We start from the raw sequence: 19,691 nt of genomic DNA, 5'->3' as shown, positions 1-19,691 counted from the left end.
ATGATAGGTAGGTAGGTAGGAAGGTAGGTAGATGATAGGTAGGTAGGTAGGAAGGTAGGTAGATGATAGGTAGGTAGGTAGGAAGGTAGGTAGATGATAGGTAGGTAGGTAGGAAGGTAGGTAGATAGGTAGGTAGGTAGGTAGGAAGGTAGATGATAGGTAGGTAGGTAGGTAGGAAGGTAGATGATAGGTAGGTAGGTAGGAAGGCAGATGATAGGTAGGTAGGTAGGAAGGTAGATGATAGGTAGGTAGGTAGATGATAGGTAGGTAGGAAGGTAGATGATAGGTAGGTAGGTAGGAAGGTAGGTAGATGATAGGTAGGTAGGTAGGAAGGTAGGTAGATGATAGGTAGGTAGGTAGGAAGGTAGATAGATGATAGGTAGGTAGGTAGGAAGGTAGATGATAGGTAGGTAGGTAGGAAGGTAGATGATAGGTAGGTAGGTAGGAAGGTAGGTAGATGATAGGTAGGTAGGTAGGAAGGTAGATGGTAGGTAGGTAGGTGGGAAGGTAGATGGTAGGTAGGTAGGTGGAAAGGTAGATGGTAGGTAGGTAGGAAGGTAGGTAGATGATAGGTAGGTAGGTAGGAAGGTAGATGGTAGGTAGGTAGGTGGGAAGGTAGATGGTAGGTAGGTAGGTAGGAAGGTAGATGATAGGTAGGTAGGTAGGAAGGTAGGTAGATGATAGGTAGGTAGGTAGGAAGGTAGATGGTAGGTAGGTAGGTGGGAAGGTAGATGGTAGGTAGGTAGGTAGGTAGGAAGGTAGATGGTAGGTAGGTAGGTGGGAAGGTAGATGGTAGGTAGGTAGGTAGGTAGATGATAGATAGGTAGGTAGATGGTAGGTGGGTAGATGATAGATAGGTAGGTAGGTAGATGATAGGTAGGAAGGTAGATGGTAGGTGGGTAGATGATAGGTAGGTAGGTAGGTAGATGGTAGATAGATAGATAAATGATGGGTAAGTCAGTAGATGTAGGTAGGTAGGTAAATATAGTTAGTTAGGGGGGTCCTTGCTCCATCTCTGTATTAGTCTGGGGATGTCCCGGATTGAAAAACGCTTTAATCATAAAAAATGTGGGACTAGAAAAATTTAAATTGTTTACATTATTCAGAACTGCCTCATTTAAGGAAAATTTTTAATCAACGGTGAAAGAAAGTGAGATGTAGTATTAAAAATGTAAATGTATTTAATAAGAGATTTGGTAGGATTTGTTTTATTGGCTCCAAAAAGTCTAACTACACAGCTGCTTTTTTAATTGGGGTTTTATTTAATCATAAATGTAATTATTATTAAAGCAAACTTAAATTTACCAATTAGGAAATCTAAATATTGTAAAAACTGTTCAGTCGTATAAAAATATTCCACAAATTTTAATTCAAACTGCTTCAGTATTTCTCAATAAACTCACAATCAGTGAAGCTTCAGATGTCTCTGAAGGGAAGTTTGGAGTCGCAAACAGTTAACGAACGGCTGTGAAGAATCAATTTACACGACGTCAGCGCTTCACGCCGTCCCTGCAGAGTCCCAAACAGGAAGCAGTCTAAAGGTGAGAGCGCTTTGAAGGGTGACGCTCTCTGCTGTGGCCATGAGATGACCGCACACAGGAAGGGCTGCAGAAGCGTGTCGTATCGGGGAGACCGGCGGAGAGGTCAGGACTGATAAGGCAGAACAATGACCCGACCCGGTCACGGCACGGTCACTGGGCGCACGCAGGTGAAAATTTACACATGCCGAACTCTAAACTTTAGATTCCACGTGTGATTTTAGATGTTAAAGTGTTTCGTTAAAGTTAGGAGTTCAAGTTGTTTGTTGTGAGCTTGAAGCACGTCGACCCTAGAAACTGACCCAGAGTTCCTGACCGCTGCTCGACCATCAGCCTGAACTTCCACTCACACCGTCCAATCGGGCCGCTGAATAGCTGACCGACGCCTGACCCAGCGTCACGCCGATAAGGCAGGCCACAGACGGGACAGGAAGATGGACAGAGAGGCAGCGCAGCACATAAATCCACAGATGTTTACGCACACAGGTTGTTTTGTTGGGGAGTTATCTCAAACAGAAAGTGTGCCGTCAGAACAGCAACTTCTGGAACAAAATCCTAGTAGAGATCTTTACCCATAATGCACAGCAGCAAAAAGGATCTCTCATTAACTCTCAGGCATGGTGGTGGAGAGCAAATTTCTTTTATTTGTGACAACAAACGACATTGAGCTTGTAGGAGAAGTAGTGAACCACCCAGCATGACACTAAAGATGTTTTTTTTTAAACACAAATTCCAATAAAGTTGTTGCAAACAATTCAAGTAAAGACAATCTCATCTGTGTGACGTTAACCCAACCAACCTGAACCAATCAATGGGTAATAAGCAGATAACGTCAAATATATTGAAGGGTCTCATAGTTCCAGAAATTGCGGTGGAACTGGGCCATAAGGACTAAATTGTAAGACCTTTTGTAGCTAAGCCTCAAAAAATTGGTTTCACTTAAACGACCCTTAGATAAGGTATAATTATGACCCCCGCAGGCGAATGTGGGAGTCATATTGTTTTCGTACTGTTTTTATTTTTCAGCGATTTTTGGTCAACCGTAGCACAAAAACGACTGCACCAATCAAAATCCAGCCAACGGTTTTACGATAGACCCCATATTTGAGGAGGGGGCTCCTTTCAAAGAGGGGGTGTCTGGACATGCAAAAATTCTTATAACTCAGAAACTGTTCAACATAAGAGCTTCAGATTTCTTTTGTTGTTTAGCTCTGATGAAGCTCTATCCATCAGGCCCACCAACAGTGCCCCCCCCCAATTTATTTGGAAAAGGGGTATCTGGACATACAAAAATGATTATTGCTCAAAAACTATGAAACATAGGAGCTTCAGATTTTCTTTGGTTGTTTAGCCCTGATGAGGGGCTAACCACGCCCCCCCAAAAAGAAAAAGGCCCCCATCCAAACTACTATAATTTTTTGGATGCACCTAGAAGCATGACATTTATTAGGAATAAAGACTTCTGAGTTCTGGTGCATTTGTGCGTGCGGGGGTCAGTGTGTTACCACTACGCTGTATCTAGTTCATTACACTTTTACAAAATGCAACATTTTAACCAAAACATTCTAGATGCCCATTTCTTCATCCCTTTTTAGATAATCTAAAAATCAGATTATCTCTTGGTGTAAAATCTTCAACCTTGACGGACCTTCTTTTTCCCATGACAAAGTTTTTGTATCTCACTACCTGCCACCACTTAAAACAGGGGTTCTCAAACTCTCTGGGTCTGGGGACCTTTTACAAGGGCAAAAACATTCCAGGGACCCCCTCATAAACCCCATGCTGTTTTAAAAGATAATTTACTGACATTTCAACCCCTAAATGCTATGAGAATATATTTATTTTTATTTAGTTTATTATGTTTATTAGTTCAATGTTGCATTTTTAAAAAATAAAAACAAAATTAACGATTTGGTGAAAATTTTTTGAGGACTCCCCAAGATACCTCTCTCGAACCTCTGGGGGTCCTGGGACCCCAGTTTGAGAACTCTGATTTCAAACATTTAGTTTTTATGTACATTTTGTTTTATGCTTCTTTGGCTTTTTTAGACTAATAATTAAAGCTCTGAGAAAACGATCTTTGGACTGATTTGAAACTGACGTCATGGTTGGTGGTGGTCAGGACACCCAGCAGAAAGTCGATTCTTTCTGTGTTTTCAAGCATGATCAACAAAATAAAAAGTTCGGAGCGGTTTTCACGACGAGTAAAAGCGCCGCGGCGTTCCGTTCTCTCTTCTGTCCCAACAGATCGGCAGGCGAGCATTTAGACGTCCGTCTGCTGCTCATCGTCCCATCGCCCTCTTTCACCCCCTCTCCACTCCTCCATTCATCCCTCCCTTCTGTGAGCGGTCACACGGATGAAGAGAAGTGTCAGCCTCCCGAGGAGACGAAGGCCGGAGGAGAGTCGGACCACCCTGTCCGGCCCGCCGTATCACTTTCACCTGACTGCACTCTTTCACCAGCGATCCCTCGCTTTTTCGCTCCCGTCAACGTTTTCACACATTCGAGTCCCATTTTTGTTTCTGATCTGAGAATCTGGCAGCAGCGGCTCTTTTTTTGTTTTGTTTTGTTTGTTTGAATCTCCTCCCATCGTTTTCCGTTGGATCCATTCATCCATTTCTTTCTCAAACTTCCCTCTTCTGCTCGTCCTCTCCTCTTCCTCCTCCATCTGAGTGTGGCGAGGCATCGGGAGGTCAAAGGTGAACTTGCTGCTGTTGTGGAGGAGTGTGTGTGCTCGCTGCTGGTCAACCTTAACACACAAACATCTGTAGGAGTCGACAAAGCCGTCCTCAAAAACGTGACGGCATCAGATTTTTCCCTCTTCCGTCTCTTCCTGTCCTCACTCTCACCTCAATCCCAACATCTTTGTAATACTTTGCTTTAATCCCACTTTTTACCAAAGCCAGTCCTCATCCGAGTTATTTGATTTAAAATAAAAATAAAACATCCTCTCTTTGGGCTCTGACTGAATTTGAAAAGATTCTTAGAATACCTCAAACGAAAACTGTTGACTTTGGATCAACTCAATCCATCTCAGCCAAAAACAAAAAAACAATTTAAAAATCTATTTATCCTCCAAAACTCTGGTAAGTGTTTAAGACTGAAGAGAAGCCGAGAAGACGTTGAAATAATTTCATTTTGAGGGATTATTTCCTGGAGGGGCGCGATGCGTTCTTTCCCCGAGAGGTCAGACGAACGAAGGGAAGTTTGGAGCGTTTAGCAGCTCGAGGAACAATGAGGCGATAAAACAAATCATGCTGGAATCAAGAGGGGACTTCCTCTAACAGTAATGTATGACTCTGTTCTGTACAAGTTGTTTTTCTGTTTTTTTTTCAACTGGTCATTCGGGGATGAAAAGTTAATTTGTGATTATTTAGAAACAAAATTTGGGTGTACAAGTTCTGCTCTATTGTGGGATTGCTCTGATCACAAAACATTAAATAAGATTACCTTAACTTGAGCCCAAGGTTGGATTAATGTCTCAGTGGAGATCATGACTGCAGCATAAAAATGATATTTGACGGCACTTACTGAGCGACCAATACTCAAAACTTTGGGGAAACTTTATAAAACTCTGAGGACGACAGTATGAGTCAAGTCTAGAAGACTCAAACTGTCGTCCTCAAAAGAAAGAAAGGTACCACTTTACTATAAAGCTCCCCTTATTGATGGCTTATAAAGAGTTTATAGATAGGTTATTAATTAATCTGTAAGCACTTTATAAATCATTAATAAGAGACAAAACTGTCCAGTTTCTTACCAAATAATGAGACAAATCTGTTCACGTACATATTACATCTAAAGGGGCTTTATTAAACATTTCACACTAGGTTACTAGTAAGTACAATAATGACAAGAAACATATTTTAACATATTAATACTGTATTGTGTTACTGTATTATAAATATCCACAACTGTCAAAGGAAGACTTAAGTGTAATACAGTGCACTAATTATTAATGACAAACATTATAAATGCCAAAAGTTAGTGTTTAATGTGAAAAATCACCATTTTTAAAACTTGTGTTGATTATCAATATTTGAAATTTTTGTTCAAAAAAAAGTAAAAAAACAAACGTGTCAACACAACAAATAATCCCACCCATCCAAATAGTGTAGAGTTTTACACTTTACAGTAAGGATCCCTTTAATATCTGTGGATATTTATAATGCAGTAATACAGTACAATATTCTATGTTAAAATATGTGTTTCCTAATCATTAATGCGCTAACAAGGTAGTAAACTAGTCTGAAATGTTTAATATACAAACTTCCAAAGTATTTCTAAAGAAACCGGACAGTTTAGTCTCTTTTTGTCCTTAATTAATGCATGATAAACACTTATTAATAATTTATAAAGTGTTTACAGATTAATTAATAACCTATCTATAAACTCTTTAAAAGCCATCTATAATGGGAGCGTTATTGTAAAGTGGTACCGAAAGAAAATTGGTTGAGATGTCCAGAAACACCCAAGGAACCACCAAGGCTCAGGCCTTCCATGAACTGGAAACTCCTGGACCATCAGGGTCAATGTTCTTACACCTGATCCAAAACCTTCAACCTTGATGGACCCAAACGTCTTCTGGAGATGAGTTTGACGAGACAAGAATTGAGCTATTTGGCCACAATGATGAGGAGTCTGATTGGAGAAGGTAAGGCTCCATCGAAAGCTGCAAAATCCACTTTTGACACTGTTGAGTCACGAAAACTGGGTCATTTTGTTCAAAGAGCAGCTTCGGCTGCCCCTTCTCAACATAATGCCCAGGACAAACCTTGTCCTCACAGGGAATCACAGTTTTGTGTGATTGATCAGAAGTTTGAGCATTTGTTCATGGCTGAATTTGGTTTAAACTACTCCGCTTCCAGAAGCTGGCTGTTGTGCATCAGAAAATCATGGATAGTTTTGAGGAGCAGTTGGCTCCTCCAATAACACCAATTTATTTATTTAGATTTGTTGTTAGGCTGGCCATTGCCTTCCTAGGCAATAATCTCTCTTCTCTTCTTCGTCTGGGCTTCCTCCCATTGACATGGATTTCTCAGGTAGAAATTCAACCGAGCCAATCAGCAAACAGAAGGAGGAGCTGTTAACAATGACGCTGATTTTCTGCCATTTTAGTCTCTGTAGTTTAGCGATGGCAGCAGAGGAAGTGAACGAAGCTATTCAGTCCTTGTTGACAAGTCGTCCAAATATTTAGCCATCAAAGTCGAAGCAAGATGAATGTTTAAGACGTTTTATTGCTGGCAAAGATGTCATGGCTCCCCAAGAGTTTTGGCAAACGTCTAATTTTATAGTTGGCTCCGTTAACAGCGAAAGAGAAGACTAGGCTGAGTGCTACAGAAGAAAACCAAACTACATACATCAAACGTAGTTTGGTTTTCTTCTGTAGCACTACGTACAGTACGGCCTAATGTTAGTGATTGGGTAAATCAGATACAATCATTTTCAACTTCAACAGAGGCCATGCCTCCAGCAAGCAATCGTTTCTCAATAGCTGAGTCCAGAACCTCTGTGTGAAGCAAAGAGTAGAACAAGGGACTGGTTTTTACCAGGCTATTTTGTTGTCAGAAGATTCTGAAAACTCAAACCCAATAAGTTGGCAACACTTCACAAACCCTACTGAAAAAAACTTACTTAAAAGCCAGGTCAAAACTAACAACAAGGTTAAATAAAGCCCAAGAGTCAAATCCCTTTTGCTCTAAATCGCAGCAAAAAGAGATTAATCTATTATGAAAGGACTCATTTTCACTTCAGGACCTGCCTGTTCCTGTTCAGGGTTTTGGGGAGCTGGTCCTAATCTCTAGAGGTCATTGGGCGAATGATGGTCCACACCTTGGACGTGTCCTCTGGTCCATCACAGGGCCACGTAAAGACAAACAAAAACATTTACACATTTATTAACACTTCCCCCGACACACACGTGTTTTTAAACTGTCTCATTTTTACCCCGCAGGTGATTTACTGCCATAGTATTGGTATCATGAAACTCCTATCTGGAGTTATTCTGGGATTCCTCCCTGTAGGTCAGAGTTTGGAGCGAGTCAAACTAAATTTATTGCACTACAAAGTTTTCCGTATATTTTCTTTCAGTCCCTCCCGCCACCCTCCGTCAGTCTGGGTTACGAGGAGGTGAGATGGAGGTTCTCTCTCCCAGCGGGCCTCATATCATCACTTACCCTGTCTATCACCTCTAACACACACACACACACAGACACGTGTGTGTGTGTGTGTCTGTGTGTGTGTGTGTGTGTGTGTGTGTGTGTGTCTGTGTGTGTGTGTGTGTGTGTGTTATCCTGTCACTGGATAATCGCTACTGACTTTGCTGTTGAATCCACTCCCACCGCCGGGACGAGGGGAGCAGTTTTCACGCTGTGACATGTTGCTTTTGGAGCTGGAGAGGGAAGCCTCGTGAGGTAACGGCTGGGACGAGCACGAGAGCGCACATTTGTCTGTCAGAGGAGCGACTTTAGAAAAAAAAAAAAAGAAAAACTACACCGATATCTAGCATGTGGATACGTGAAAATAAGAAAACAAAACTGACAGAATGGAAAGGAATGAAATTTAGAAAGAAATCAGAAGAAAAATCACACTGATGAGATGAAAAATAAATAAAACTATCTTTTTATTATTGTAAAACTTACAAAAAAAGTTAAAGTTGAGTCAAATAAAAGCTAAATAAAAACAACACTTGAAACAAAACAAAAAAAAAGAGCAGGTATAAATGTCCTGAGCAGGTATAAAAATTAACTGAACATATCTGTGATGGAATGTGGTCATGCCAAATTAGGAAATTTTTTTATGTCTAAATTACTAAAATAAAAGTTATATTTTTGATCAGTTTATTAGCATTACAGTAAGTACACGCACAAAAGGAGGCTTCCGGTTGATTTATTTAAATTCCATCTTCAATGTAGATGTCTTTAAAGGAGACCAATTATGGGTCCTAGAAATTTTTATGGTATGTCTGTGGGCTATCCAGACCATGTTCATTCAATTTAATGCACAAAATAATTCTCAGATAATAAAATTTCTCATTTTCTAGTTCTGCCTGCTCTAACTTCTGTTCAGAAGAGCTGTTTATGTTAATGAGCTCTGTTGGTAACGCCCTCCAAAAATCTGTTGACATTAACTCCGCCCTCCAAAGCCAGCGTTTACGTTAGCATGGCTAATAATAGCAGAAGCTCCGTTGTACAACCATATGAGACCCAGAGGCAGAGTCATGGTCCCAGCTTCTTTTTTTTTCTCCCCCTCTGCTCTGCGCTCTGTTACCAGAGCAGGGAGCAGCAGCGGTCAAAATACCCCAGAAACTCGAACAAATAGGCTTTAACAAGGCTTTAATAAGCTAAACAATAGAGGCACATGAGAAAACGTGTTCATAAGGAATGAAAATAAATAATTAAATAGTGTCCATGCCGGTCTCAAACCCTGGTCTCCCGCTCTCTGGTCCAACACTCTACCCATTGCCCTATTGAAGGCTTGTTGTGAAATGAGCTACACATTACACAACAACACGGTGACAGCTTTTTATACTGAGGAGGTGGAACTTCACCCGGGGGTTGCTAGGTAAGGGGCTAAACGCAGGTTCTGGTGGGTTGTCGTACGGCTTGTGACATCACAAAATGACGGAAGTATAAAACTTGTCATTAATATACATTAAAAATACATTTACTTACAGTAAATATGCCCCTGGGTGCATTTTTTGGTCCTAGGACTGTTTTTTAAGAAGTACATACCCAAAGTTGAGTAAAAAAACTTTAAAAAGAGAATTTTGCATAATAGGTCCCCTTTAAAAACTTAGTCTACAATGTAGTGTGACAGGGCCTTAACAATACACAGGTGCAGGTTTGTATTTCTGTTCTGATAAGGACCGTTCATTGATTCCCATCCACTTCTAATCGCTTCTATAGCCTAACCCCCAACCCAAAAATGGAGTTCCACTCTATTTGGACCAGTCATACATGTAAACCCCATCGGATGTTTACCTGCATAATGAGTCTCAAAAATTCGTAATTTTTGCAAAAAAAAAAATCCGTATTAATCACGGGGTGTGGGGTGTAGTTCAGGCGGACTGTCAACGGCAGAGATGATAGTCCCTGAAGCAAAGTGGAAGTCCTAGTGGCAGAGCAGGTTGGAAGATGGCTATTTGATGTTATTTACTGATTTGTTAACGTCCCGCAGGCTCTAACATGTTGAATACATTTGAAACTGTTTTTTGTAAATATTCGTAAAAGTTGGAAAAAATCTGAGATTGCTCTATACGTCTATATACTGTACCTTCCAAAATGAGGGAAAATCCATGTAAATTATAGGCAATCCATATAACTAGACATGTAAGACCAGTCCTTTGATCCCCATAAGGACTACTGGTCTGGTCAAGTTAGGTGTAGAACACACATACCTCTACACTAGCCCAAGGTTTGAAGTTACTACAGACGTCTGAATGATCTAAATTTAACCAGATTGATAAAATCTTTGAAAAAAAAAAGGCAGCAAAACAACAAAAACCAGCCTCCTTTGCTCAGATTATTAATCCAGATTAGAGACCACGAGAACGCTGCTGACGGCTCAGAAAAATCTATTTGTACACGGTATGAAGACATAAAAGTTAAAACTATCCTGGTTTTTGCTCGGTGTATTCAACACTCATCTTCAGCAAAGACAAAATGTTTCTTCAAAGTTATTTTACTGTAAAGTCGGACATCTCTGAACGGTTCGGATCAAAACAGCAGATGTGAAAACCAAGCCGTCACGTCGGTTCTCTAACGTTTTCACAACATTTTCAGGAAAACACTTGGCGGATTCGTTCCAGAGGCACAAACACGTGGAAGGAATTTTTTTGCGAAATCTTCGGGAATTACCGGGACTTCCTCAACGATTACAGAAGAAATGCAGCCTGATCTTCATCAAAGTCAGAAAAACATTCAGACGGGCTAAAGTAATCACTCACAGTCCAGACTGCAGAGAACAAAAATGGACTTAGAAAGTGGTTTGTTGTTTCATCTGAAAGAATCAGTAAGAATCCTTCCACGGTGCTTTGAAACGAAGGTCGACTGAAGGTCACAAAGAAATAAAATCACTTTTGATAAAGTTCGGTCTGATTGTGTTGAAATATAAAGCTGAAAGTAGAGTTTAATGAAGCACGGCAGAGGCAGTGTCATCATCTGGTTCACCTGTCAGCAAAATATCTAAAAATGGTGAAACAATTTCAGAATAAAGACTGACTCTCCTATCATCTCCTATTCATAATCTGATCACCAGATTATTATAATCTGTTGAAATCTGAGCTCAGAGTAGATCTGGACGGTCGTGGTCTTCGGACCCTCCTACAGGCCACTGCATTACTAACAGGTCTAGTTCTGTTCTGGACCCAGGAACACTTCCACACATGCCATAACTGGTTAAAGCTCTATCATACAAAAAATGAAGCCATCTACGAACACCAATCAGAAATGTCATCGTCTTCTCTGAACTACAGATTGTTTAAAATCAGACAAACTGTGAAACCATCCAACCATGAACCTGTAAAAACAGGCCCCTTTCTTTTTTGTTTCAGAGAAGGTCTTGCTTATTTCAGCAAAGCAATGATAAACATTCAGCATTGATTACAACAACGTGGCTTCATAGAAGAGTCCAGGTGCTGAACTGGTCTGCCCGAAGTGTTCATATGTTCTGTTGTGAATAAAATATGTGTTTGAGATCTGAAAACTATTTTATTTTGGTTTTATTAAATTTTACACAATTAGAGTGCAGGATATATCGTTTCAGCTTCATCACCACACTGCAGGTCCTGTGATGTAGGAGGCAAATTAAATCAACGTGTTTTCTAAACCATATAATCATTGCACTAATCAGTTGCCTGTTATGGCTTTTATTTTGAAGGGCAGCTTCGTGTCCAAAAATGCTACAACTTTCATTTTGATGCGAAACCTCTGGGACAAATGGCAACAATTTTCAGAGAACTGTTGTCGGTGAAGTTTCCAGCTGCGGAGGAACAAGACGAGGATCATAACCAGAAATGAGGGAGAGTGAATTCCCAGAGGTAAAATACAGTTAGCAAGAATGCTAATATTTTAGCATGATGCAAACAAATTAAGATAAAAGGTGGTAAAACATAATTCATGTTTGCAGATGATAGAAAGAAACGTACTCGGGTCTAGGGCTGCCACAAATGATAATTTTAATAATTGATTAATCACCGATAATTTATTCAATTAGTCGACTAATCGGATCATACGTTAACTGAATATAAAACATACAGCTTATCACGTTAGAATGCAGCTGCTATTATATAATCATCGTGGCAGATGTGGCAGTGGAAGGTGTCAAAGCAGTTTGGAGAGAAAAACAAAGTAAAGAACAAAAAAAGAAAGAAAACGATTAATCGATTATTAAATTAGTCATCAATTATTTTAATAATCGATTAGTCGTCGATTAATCGATTAATCATGGCAGCCCTAATCGGGTCCCAGCACAATTCTTTTTTTATTTACGGTTATTTAATCAGGCAAGTCCCGTTGAGATCTCAGATCTCTTTTCCAAGGACGGCCTGGGCCTGAAGGCAGCCTGTTATACATGTTTTTAGAGGTGGCGGAAACCGGAGCGCCCGGAGAAAACCAACGCAAAGCACTAAGAGAACATGCAAACTCCACACAGAAAAACCCCAGGTCTGAACCGGGGATCAAACCCCGGACCTTGTTGCTGTGAGGCATCAGTGCTAACCACTGATCCATCGTGCTGCCAAAATAAAGACAAGAACATTTTTAACATTTGGAGGTCAGGTCGGTGCAGGACGGCAGCAGAACTTCAAATGTTCAAGTCATCTAGTAAAAAATCCTGGATCTTTTCAAATCACAGGGTTAGGAGATGTCACAATATTTTTCAATTACTGTGCCGCTTTTGTCCCAACATTTTCACAATTTTGATTATGAATGAATCCCCGATTTTTGTGGGGCTTAAAGTGAATCGTAAAAAAAACCCCCAATATTATAATGCAGTAAGAACCAAAGAAAAACACACTAGCTCCACGCCACATCGCTCTGTTAGAGGGAAATGTGTCTCTCCAGGTGGAGCGTGCGTCGTGTACTGTATTTTTTAATAGAACTGAATTTACATTATTCCTTACAAAATTAGCAAATTAGCTTGAAACGTCAAAAACGCAAGAGAGAAAAAACCGACGTTCCATCCTGTACTATATTTACTGATTTGGTGATTTTACGGGTATTAACGCAAACTACTTGTAGTTCGGTTCTATGATTTTGGTTCTCAAACTGTAAAGCACAACTTTGCGAGGCTCGACTGTTTTTAACGTGAGAACTAAAATATTTTGTTCAAACCACAACAGGTTGCATATCTGGTCAGAGCGCTGTGTGTGTCCCGGGGGAACTGGCGTCTCGGCCCGGTCCCAGGACCCCGGAACCTCGGAGAACACCGGGACCCGAGCGCACAACAAAACGAGCCCGTCAGCGTGATTTATCGACCCTTCACCAGCGAGTCCACGTACCGAAAACATGAAAAGTTTTCCCCATCGGAGGACAAAGACGTGTAAAAGATGCGCTCGGGGCAGATGTGGACACAGGAATGTGCTTCTTTTGATTTGATATAAAAAAAAGAAAAAACGGTCAGAAAAAACAATGGAAGAGAAAGAAGTAAAAGAGCTGAATAAGTCCCGATTCTGAGACAAGAGGAGGGGGTTTGAAGTAAACATGGATGCCGGATGAATGCAATTTTTCCTTTTCTTCTTCTCCCCATCTTCGCCCCTTCCTTCTCCTCCTCCGAGCGAGAGAACAAGAGGCACTGCATCATCCCGACAGGCGGAGAAAGAGAAGAGAAGGAGAGAGAAAGAGGGATTGTGACGGAGGGATAAAGGGCTATCCGTCTCTGTCTGTCACCTCATTCATCGTCCCCTGCTCCGTCCTGCCGTCCCATCCGTCATCGGCTGTCACACAGGAAGAAAAAAAAAATACTTTCCACGACAAACACACACATCAAAGACGGCGGACACACAAACTCGGCTCTCCCCGCCTCGTTTCACACATTCACGGCGTGGACGCGCCAACATTTCTGTCCACTTTCACAGGAGCGGCGAGGGAAAACGCGGCCAAAAGGTCCTCACAAGAGTCCGGCCCGTTTCACACATTCAGCCACGCCGGGCCGACTCTTCACGCACGTCTGCACCTCATTGCAAAGTCGACATTCTCGGAGCGGGCCGTCCAGCTCCGACTGATTCTGACCCGTTTTTTTTCTTCTTTTTCCCAGGAAATGAAAGAAAACAAACGGCACACAGGCCGAGTCACTTCCTGCCTGAGGGCCCAGGACGACCCCACGAATCTCTGAGAGCCAGGCCAAAACGTCCCTTAAATTTATTATTATTAGATTGTTTTACTATATGAGCAAGTTAAAATGCAGACATTTTAATCATTATTAGCGAGACGTAAATTTTATTAGCAGAGACGATTACTTTTTATCACATCCTTATTCGCAACACAAACATGCTACTTTAATTTTTACACGTTAAACACTCATGAAGGGTTCTGATCTGTAAACAAATTCGTTGACATCTGGCAGCCATTTTTATCGTACGTAGAAAAAATTTCGGCAGATAATTTTGTGTAAAGGTCAAATATTGTTTCATTGTACACAAACCTGTGCTTTGTATCACTGATTTATGAATACAAGATGGTTTTATGTTGTTGCAGTGGATCCGGTATAGGAGAGGAGGGATGGGAGGGATTTTGGGTGTGTGTTGTTTTGTGTTTTTGTTAGTTTGTTCTTTTCTGTAGTTTGTGTTAAAAATATATTAATAAAAAGACCTTGAAAAAAAAAACACTCATGAAGGTTTTGACTGTTTGGAAATTACAATTTATTTTCCAGAAAATGTTTGTTTTCTAAAATGAAATCTCTTTTCTAAACTCTAATTTCTTGATTTCTTTGACAGTTCATATCGCTGTTTCAGTTGTTGAAGTACAAATTTTAACTTTCAACGTTTATTTAAATGGTTCTGAAATCCAGATAAACATTGTTTTTATTAAATAAAAAACACTAAATTTTAGTTAAATTGTAATTATATTTACTTCCATGTTTGTCGTTTACATTTGGTGTTTCTAAAAGGAGTACAAACCTCCTCTGCTTGTGTCAACAAACTTCTAGAGATTAAAATCTTAATTTTCTGGAGTTTAGTAATCTATATTCTAGAAAATTAAGATTTTGTCTGAAAACTTCAGTTTATTAATCCTCTAATTTAGTTTGTTGTAAATAGAAATAATAAAAAAAATCCCAGTTCTTCAAACTTTTCTTGACAAGCGCAAAATCAGATTTTATACATTTAAAACCTAAAAACATCACAATCCTACTTTAACTCACATTTTCTTTCATTTTAAGACAAATATCACAACGAGGTGCAGCTGCAGACGTGACGTCAGCAGAAAGAGAGAAATAAAGAAAGAAAAACTTGAGTTTTAGAAGAGTCTGTGGGTGTTTGGAAACAAAGTAAAAACTTTTAAAATAAATAAAAATAAGTAAAGAAATCCAAACAATCAGAAGAAACATAAAGGAAGACGACGATGACTGAGGAGGATGAAGAGGACTGTGTGAGGAGGAGGAGGTGGGGGGGGATAGTGTGGACAAACAAAAAAACAAAACAAACAACAACAACAAAATGAACAGAGGAGGAGAAAACGAAGGAGAGAGGACCACGGGGGAGACAAAGACCTACTTGTCTCAAGTCACTGAAGGCCAGAAGCAACGTGTCACCCTGGAAGCCTGCGACCGGGCCGGCTCTGGCAAAACCTGTGGGAAAATACAACCCACCCCACCAAAACCAGTCCACCCCCGGAGAGAGGGAAGAGAGGAGGAGGAGGAGGAGGAGGAGGAAGATAAAAAAACAGGGTGAAAAACGGAATAATAAAAGACCTGGTCGGATTTGCTTTGCATCGGGACGGATTGGCAGACAAATGACAGCCTGGGGAGGAGGGGTGCAACAGGGGGTGGGGGGGTTAGAGTCATGTCTGTGTGTGTGTGTGTGTGTGTGTGTNGTGTGTGTGTGTGTGTGTGTGTGTGTGTGTGTGTGTGTGTGTGTGTGTGTGTGTGTGAGCGAGGATGGAAAGGAGCACTAAGTTCCCAACGTGTCGGATCGATGATTTCTACCGATTCCGCGCCTGTTTTTCGTTGGCAGGTCCGAGGACACGGCCCGAAGCCCGTTCCTGGATCCGACGCCTCGGGGTCGACCGGAGTGTGAAGCTGGGCATCGCTCGGCCCCTCGTAAACAAGCCGGGCTGGTGTTGGGAGCGAGGGGGAAGGAGGAGAGTGAGCGCACACACCGTACACACCACAGTGCTCATTACACGCCTGCCATCTCCGCTGACCTCGAGCGCCGACAGCTCCTGAACTCTGGAGCCGCCGCTCGAATTAACCTCTGATAACTTTTAAACTTTTCCCCTTTTTCCCCCTGAAGGGTCTTCCAAACATAATGAGAAAACAGGTTGGCGTTGGAGAAAGCTGCATCTAATCTGGATTAACAACAATCGGGTAAAGGTCCTGGACACAAATGTGGCAGGGTCAAGACCGAAGCACCTTTAAGGGTGGTACAAACGGATTAGAAGGTTAATAAAAGGGCACAAAGGGATCTATCCTTCAGGTATCCTACAAACTGAGCAACATCCATCGATTTTACATCTCAAGGGAGCAAATGAAACAACCCTCGGGACTAGCAATCAAAGTTATGGATTTTATCGATCGACTAACGATTAACCAATAAGCGGACATTTTCTAAAAACCTGTTTTCTCTGGAATCAAGACAATCCATCATTATAGTTTAACAATTTATTGTGCCAGCTGTATTAAAACTGGCTAAATAAACACAAAATAGTGGATTTATCCATTAAACTTGGACCTGTCCTGATCAAAATTTGAAGACCAGTTGAAAAATGGCAACGTTTTTCACAGTTGGATCGTAAGAGGTTCGAAAAGCAAAAACAAGAAATGGGAGTGAGTTCATGTCGTTTTATTTTCTTCGTCCTGGAGATTTTTCGCTGACTGACAAATAACTTTGGGCCTCGGAGGGTTTTTATTTTTTTGGCTCAAGAAGAGGAGGAAACCGACGGCGGATTGCAGGTTTTTTGCTCGCAATGCGACACACAGCAAATTGGACGTCATTTTAAGGGGAAAAAAAGCCACGTTTATTATTTATCATAACTTGGGTTTTACTATCAACACAATTTAAAAACTGGTTTAAAATCTGAAGTCTGTACTATTGACTCAAATTTAAACTTCATGTCCGTCTAAGTGGACATTATCAGTTAATCGAACTAACTGGATTTGAAAAAAACCCCAACTAAAACCCAACATAATCAAAGACACCTTAGAGGTGTCCAGGGTAACGTATTTCTCTTCAACTCAATAAGAGGTTTCAGATCAAACAGTTCTAAACACGTCCCTCCAGTTTTTCCCCTCACTGTGGGGCTGGAGGGACAACAGGTCCAAGAAGAAAACCCAGACATACACCTCTCCTGCTCCTTTTAAGGCAGTGGTTCCCAACCTTTATTCTTTTATTATTTTGATAAAGAGATCAGGGTTGAACAGGTTTTTGGGAGAGGTAGGGAGTAGATTGGACCACTGGTCTAAGGGAGCCTCAAGGTGTTCCCAGACCACCTGCAGTCCTACTGGTGAGTTATGGTTCCGTCTCGAGGTTTGCCTTGGAGGAGCAAGACTTTTGGACTTCCCTGATCAAACTACTACCCCCTGAAACCCGACTCAACAAGGAGAAGATAATGGATGGATGGGACCAGATAAGACCACCTCGTCTCACGGAAACTGTGTTTTAGGAGCTACTGAAGGGTATTTTTCTAAACTGGTTTGTATTGTGTTTCCATTAGAACAGCCTAAATCCAATCTTTGGATAACGATGATGCTATCGTCCCACCAACAACAACCGACAACCCCGAGCAGATGTACAAATGAGGTTTTGGTAGGGCGGCGTTCTTGTTTGGACGGGGGTGATTCCCCCTCACTGAATTGGTTCCAGAGCTGCAAAACCAGATTAAAACTGGTTTGGGTCCACAGCCTGAGCGCGTCCAGAGTCATGTCTTTTCTATACGTCTTATTGATACTATTTAAGTTTCAGTGTAAAATACTTTGTGTGTGCTTTTGGAAATTTGACACCTTTTCCTACATTATTCTGATTTCCTTTATTTACTTTAAAAATGTATTTTTAAAGTTCATTTTGGCTCCATATTTTTCAGTTTTTAATCAGTAACTTTGCATTTTATCCTGTTTTATTTTCCTTTAAATCTTCAAGTTTGTCTTCTTACTTTGTTTGAGCGTCTCCATTTCTTCCAAACCGTCACAATCCTGGAATTCTCTAACTTCTAATCCGTTCCTGCATTTCCTTTTTCTTTTTAAACCTATAATTAATCTCCACTGAAAACCTCTCATCCGTGTTCTCCCCTGCATTTTCCTGCCTTTTATTAAATTCACCTTAATCCAATTTGGTTTTTGTCTCGCCTCTTTTACATCCTTATAGTTTTTTTTTACACTTCACCCATTTCAGAGCTTTAAAGTTCCCCGTCTTTAAACCTGTAAAGAGGTTTTTTTCTACTTATTGCGGTGATTTTTTTTGCCCTTCTAAATTTCTGCATGCATTTTTAATCGTAACTGGTCTTTTTTTACACTTTCCTTGGACTATTTCCTAATTTTTGACAGGTTTTCTTATTGGTTTTAACTGATCAGTTGTTCGAAATAATTAACTGAATCCCCGTCTTCGTGGTTTCCTCCTTTTGAAACGTTGAAAAACTCTTAAATCTTTTGCTCCTTCTGTTCGTTTCCCTCCTCTACTGTATCTCCAGGCCCAACTTCCTGACCGGTTTCTGCTCCGAACAAAAAGCGTCTCTGCAGCCTCCTAATCTCTCTGCACGCATGTCGCTGCGCATCAATCCCCGGACCTGAAGACACGCAGTGTGACCCGCTCCCTGACTCTAAGAACCTTGATCATGTAAAAACCCAGCCGACGACGCCTCTCATGCCTCTAACTCCTTTATCCGTTAAAAAAAGAGCCTCAAAGTCTCACAAATCAAGGAGCGAGGAGGAGGTTGGGAAGGAGAGGAGAACTGTACCGGAGGAGGAGGAGGACGGTGAAAAGATCCTGTGGGGGAAGGAACATCAAGGTGGAAGAGACAGGAAGTAAATCTAAAGTTTCTCCTCTGGTTTGTTTGTTCCGTAGCGCCCCCTGTGTTTTCTGACGCAAACTGAAAAAAAACGCCTCTTTGACGAAAAGAGTTCGACTCAAATCTGAGAGATTTAATCTAAATTAAATAGTTTGTGTGTTTGTGAGGAGGAAATGAGGGAAAATCAGCAAAAACAAGAAGCAAAAGCACAAATCTGCATCAAATGAAGGATTACATTTACTTAGTAAACGGAATACGGAGAAAAACTGAAGCAAAGCGACAAAAAGTTTTTACCAGGTTTTGTCACAATGTGAGAATTTAATTTAAACACTAATCTGCAGTTTGAACAATAAACCGGAAGACTCACTCTCGCACTCGTTGACGTCGACCTGGAGCTGGTGCAGAGCGCCGATGGAGATCTGCCGGACCTCCGGGTCCAGCAGCAGCTGCATCAGGGAGGTGGAGATGTGTTTACAGGCCGACATGCAGGCCGTCTGCGCCACTTTCCCCTGAGGAGGAGGACGAGACAGAGAGCAGGTGATCAAAGACCAGGTTGTGACACGCATCACTTCCTGTCTGCCAGAGACACTTTCCTGGACTGGAGTCAGGTAAAGATCATTTAAACTTCAGTGTTCTGCCTTTCTGACACGTCGGTGAAAATTTACTTTACTTTTCAGACAAAAAAAAAAAAAAATGTCTAAAAAACTATTTAATGTTTACTTTGTCAAAGTAGACTTTAGATAAGTAAATATGATGGGTTTCAGGAGTTTCTAAATAAAAACCATTAAAAGCAGAAAAATTATTAAAAATGTTTTCTGGAAAACATTTCTGAAAGTTTCATCGTCTAACTGAATTACAAAAATGTGTAATTAAATATAAATAACATGTTTGGAAACTGAATTTGACTCAACTTAAATAACATTTTAACTACATTGGAACACGTTGAATTATAAAGGTTTTAAATCCGTTCCTATTTTCTTTTATTTTACTTTAAATC

General features: G+C 40.8%; 1 protein-coding gene across 2 annotated transcripts in view; it reads right to left on the bottom strand.

Annotated features, from left to right (window-relative positions):
- The window catches only part of exoc6b (exocyst complex component 6B), a 63,411-nt gene that overhangs the window by 7,414 nt on the left and 36,306 nt on the right, over positions 1–19,691 (bottom strand). Inside the window, exons 19-20 of one of the 2 annotated variants that reach the window (XM_014010594.1) lie at positions 19,062–19,203; positions 15,250–15,323 (exon numbers count right to left, since the gene is read on the bottom strand). In XM_014010594.1, the coding sequence (XP_013866048.1) occupies positions 15,250–15,323; positions 19,062–19,203 (216 nt within the window). The remainder of the gene's footprint in view (positions 1–15,249; positions 15,324–19,061; positions 19,204–19,691) is intronic. The other variant, XM_014010595.1, reaches the window with a different exon arrangement.

Source organism: Austrofundulus limnaeus, unplaced genomic scaffold (genome assembly GCF_001266775.1).
Source record: "Austrofundulus limnaeus strain Quisiro unplaced genomic scaffold, Austrofundulus_limnaeus-1.0 Scaffold70, whole genome shotgun sequence".
NCBI lineage: Eukaryota > Metazoa > Chordata > Actinopteri > Cyprinodontiformes > Rivulidae > Austrofundulus > Austrofundulus limnaeus.
The sequence above is the reverse complement of the archived record's forward strand: the minus strand, read 5'-3'. Positions and strand labels throughout refer to the sequence as shown.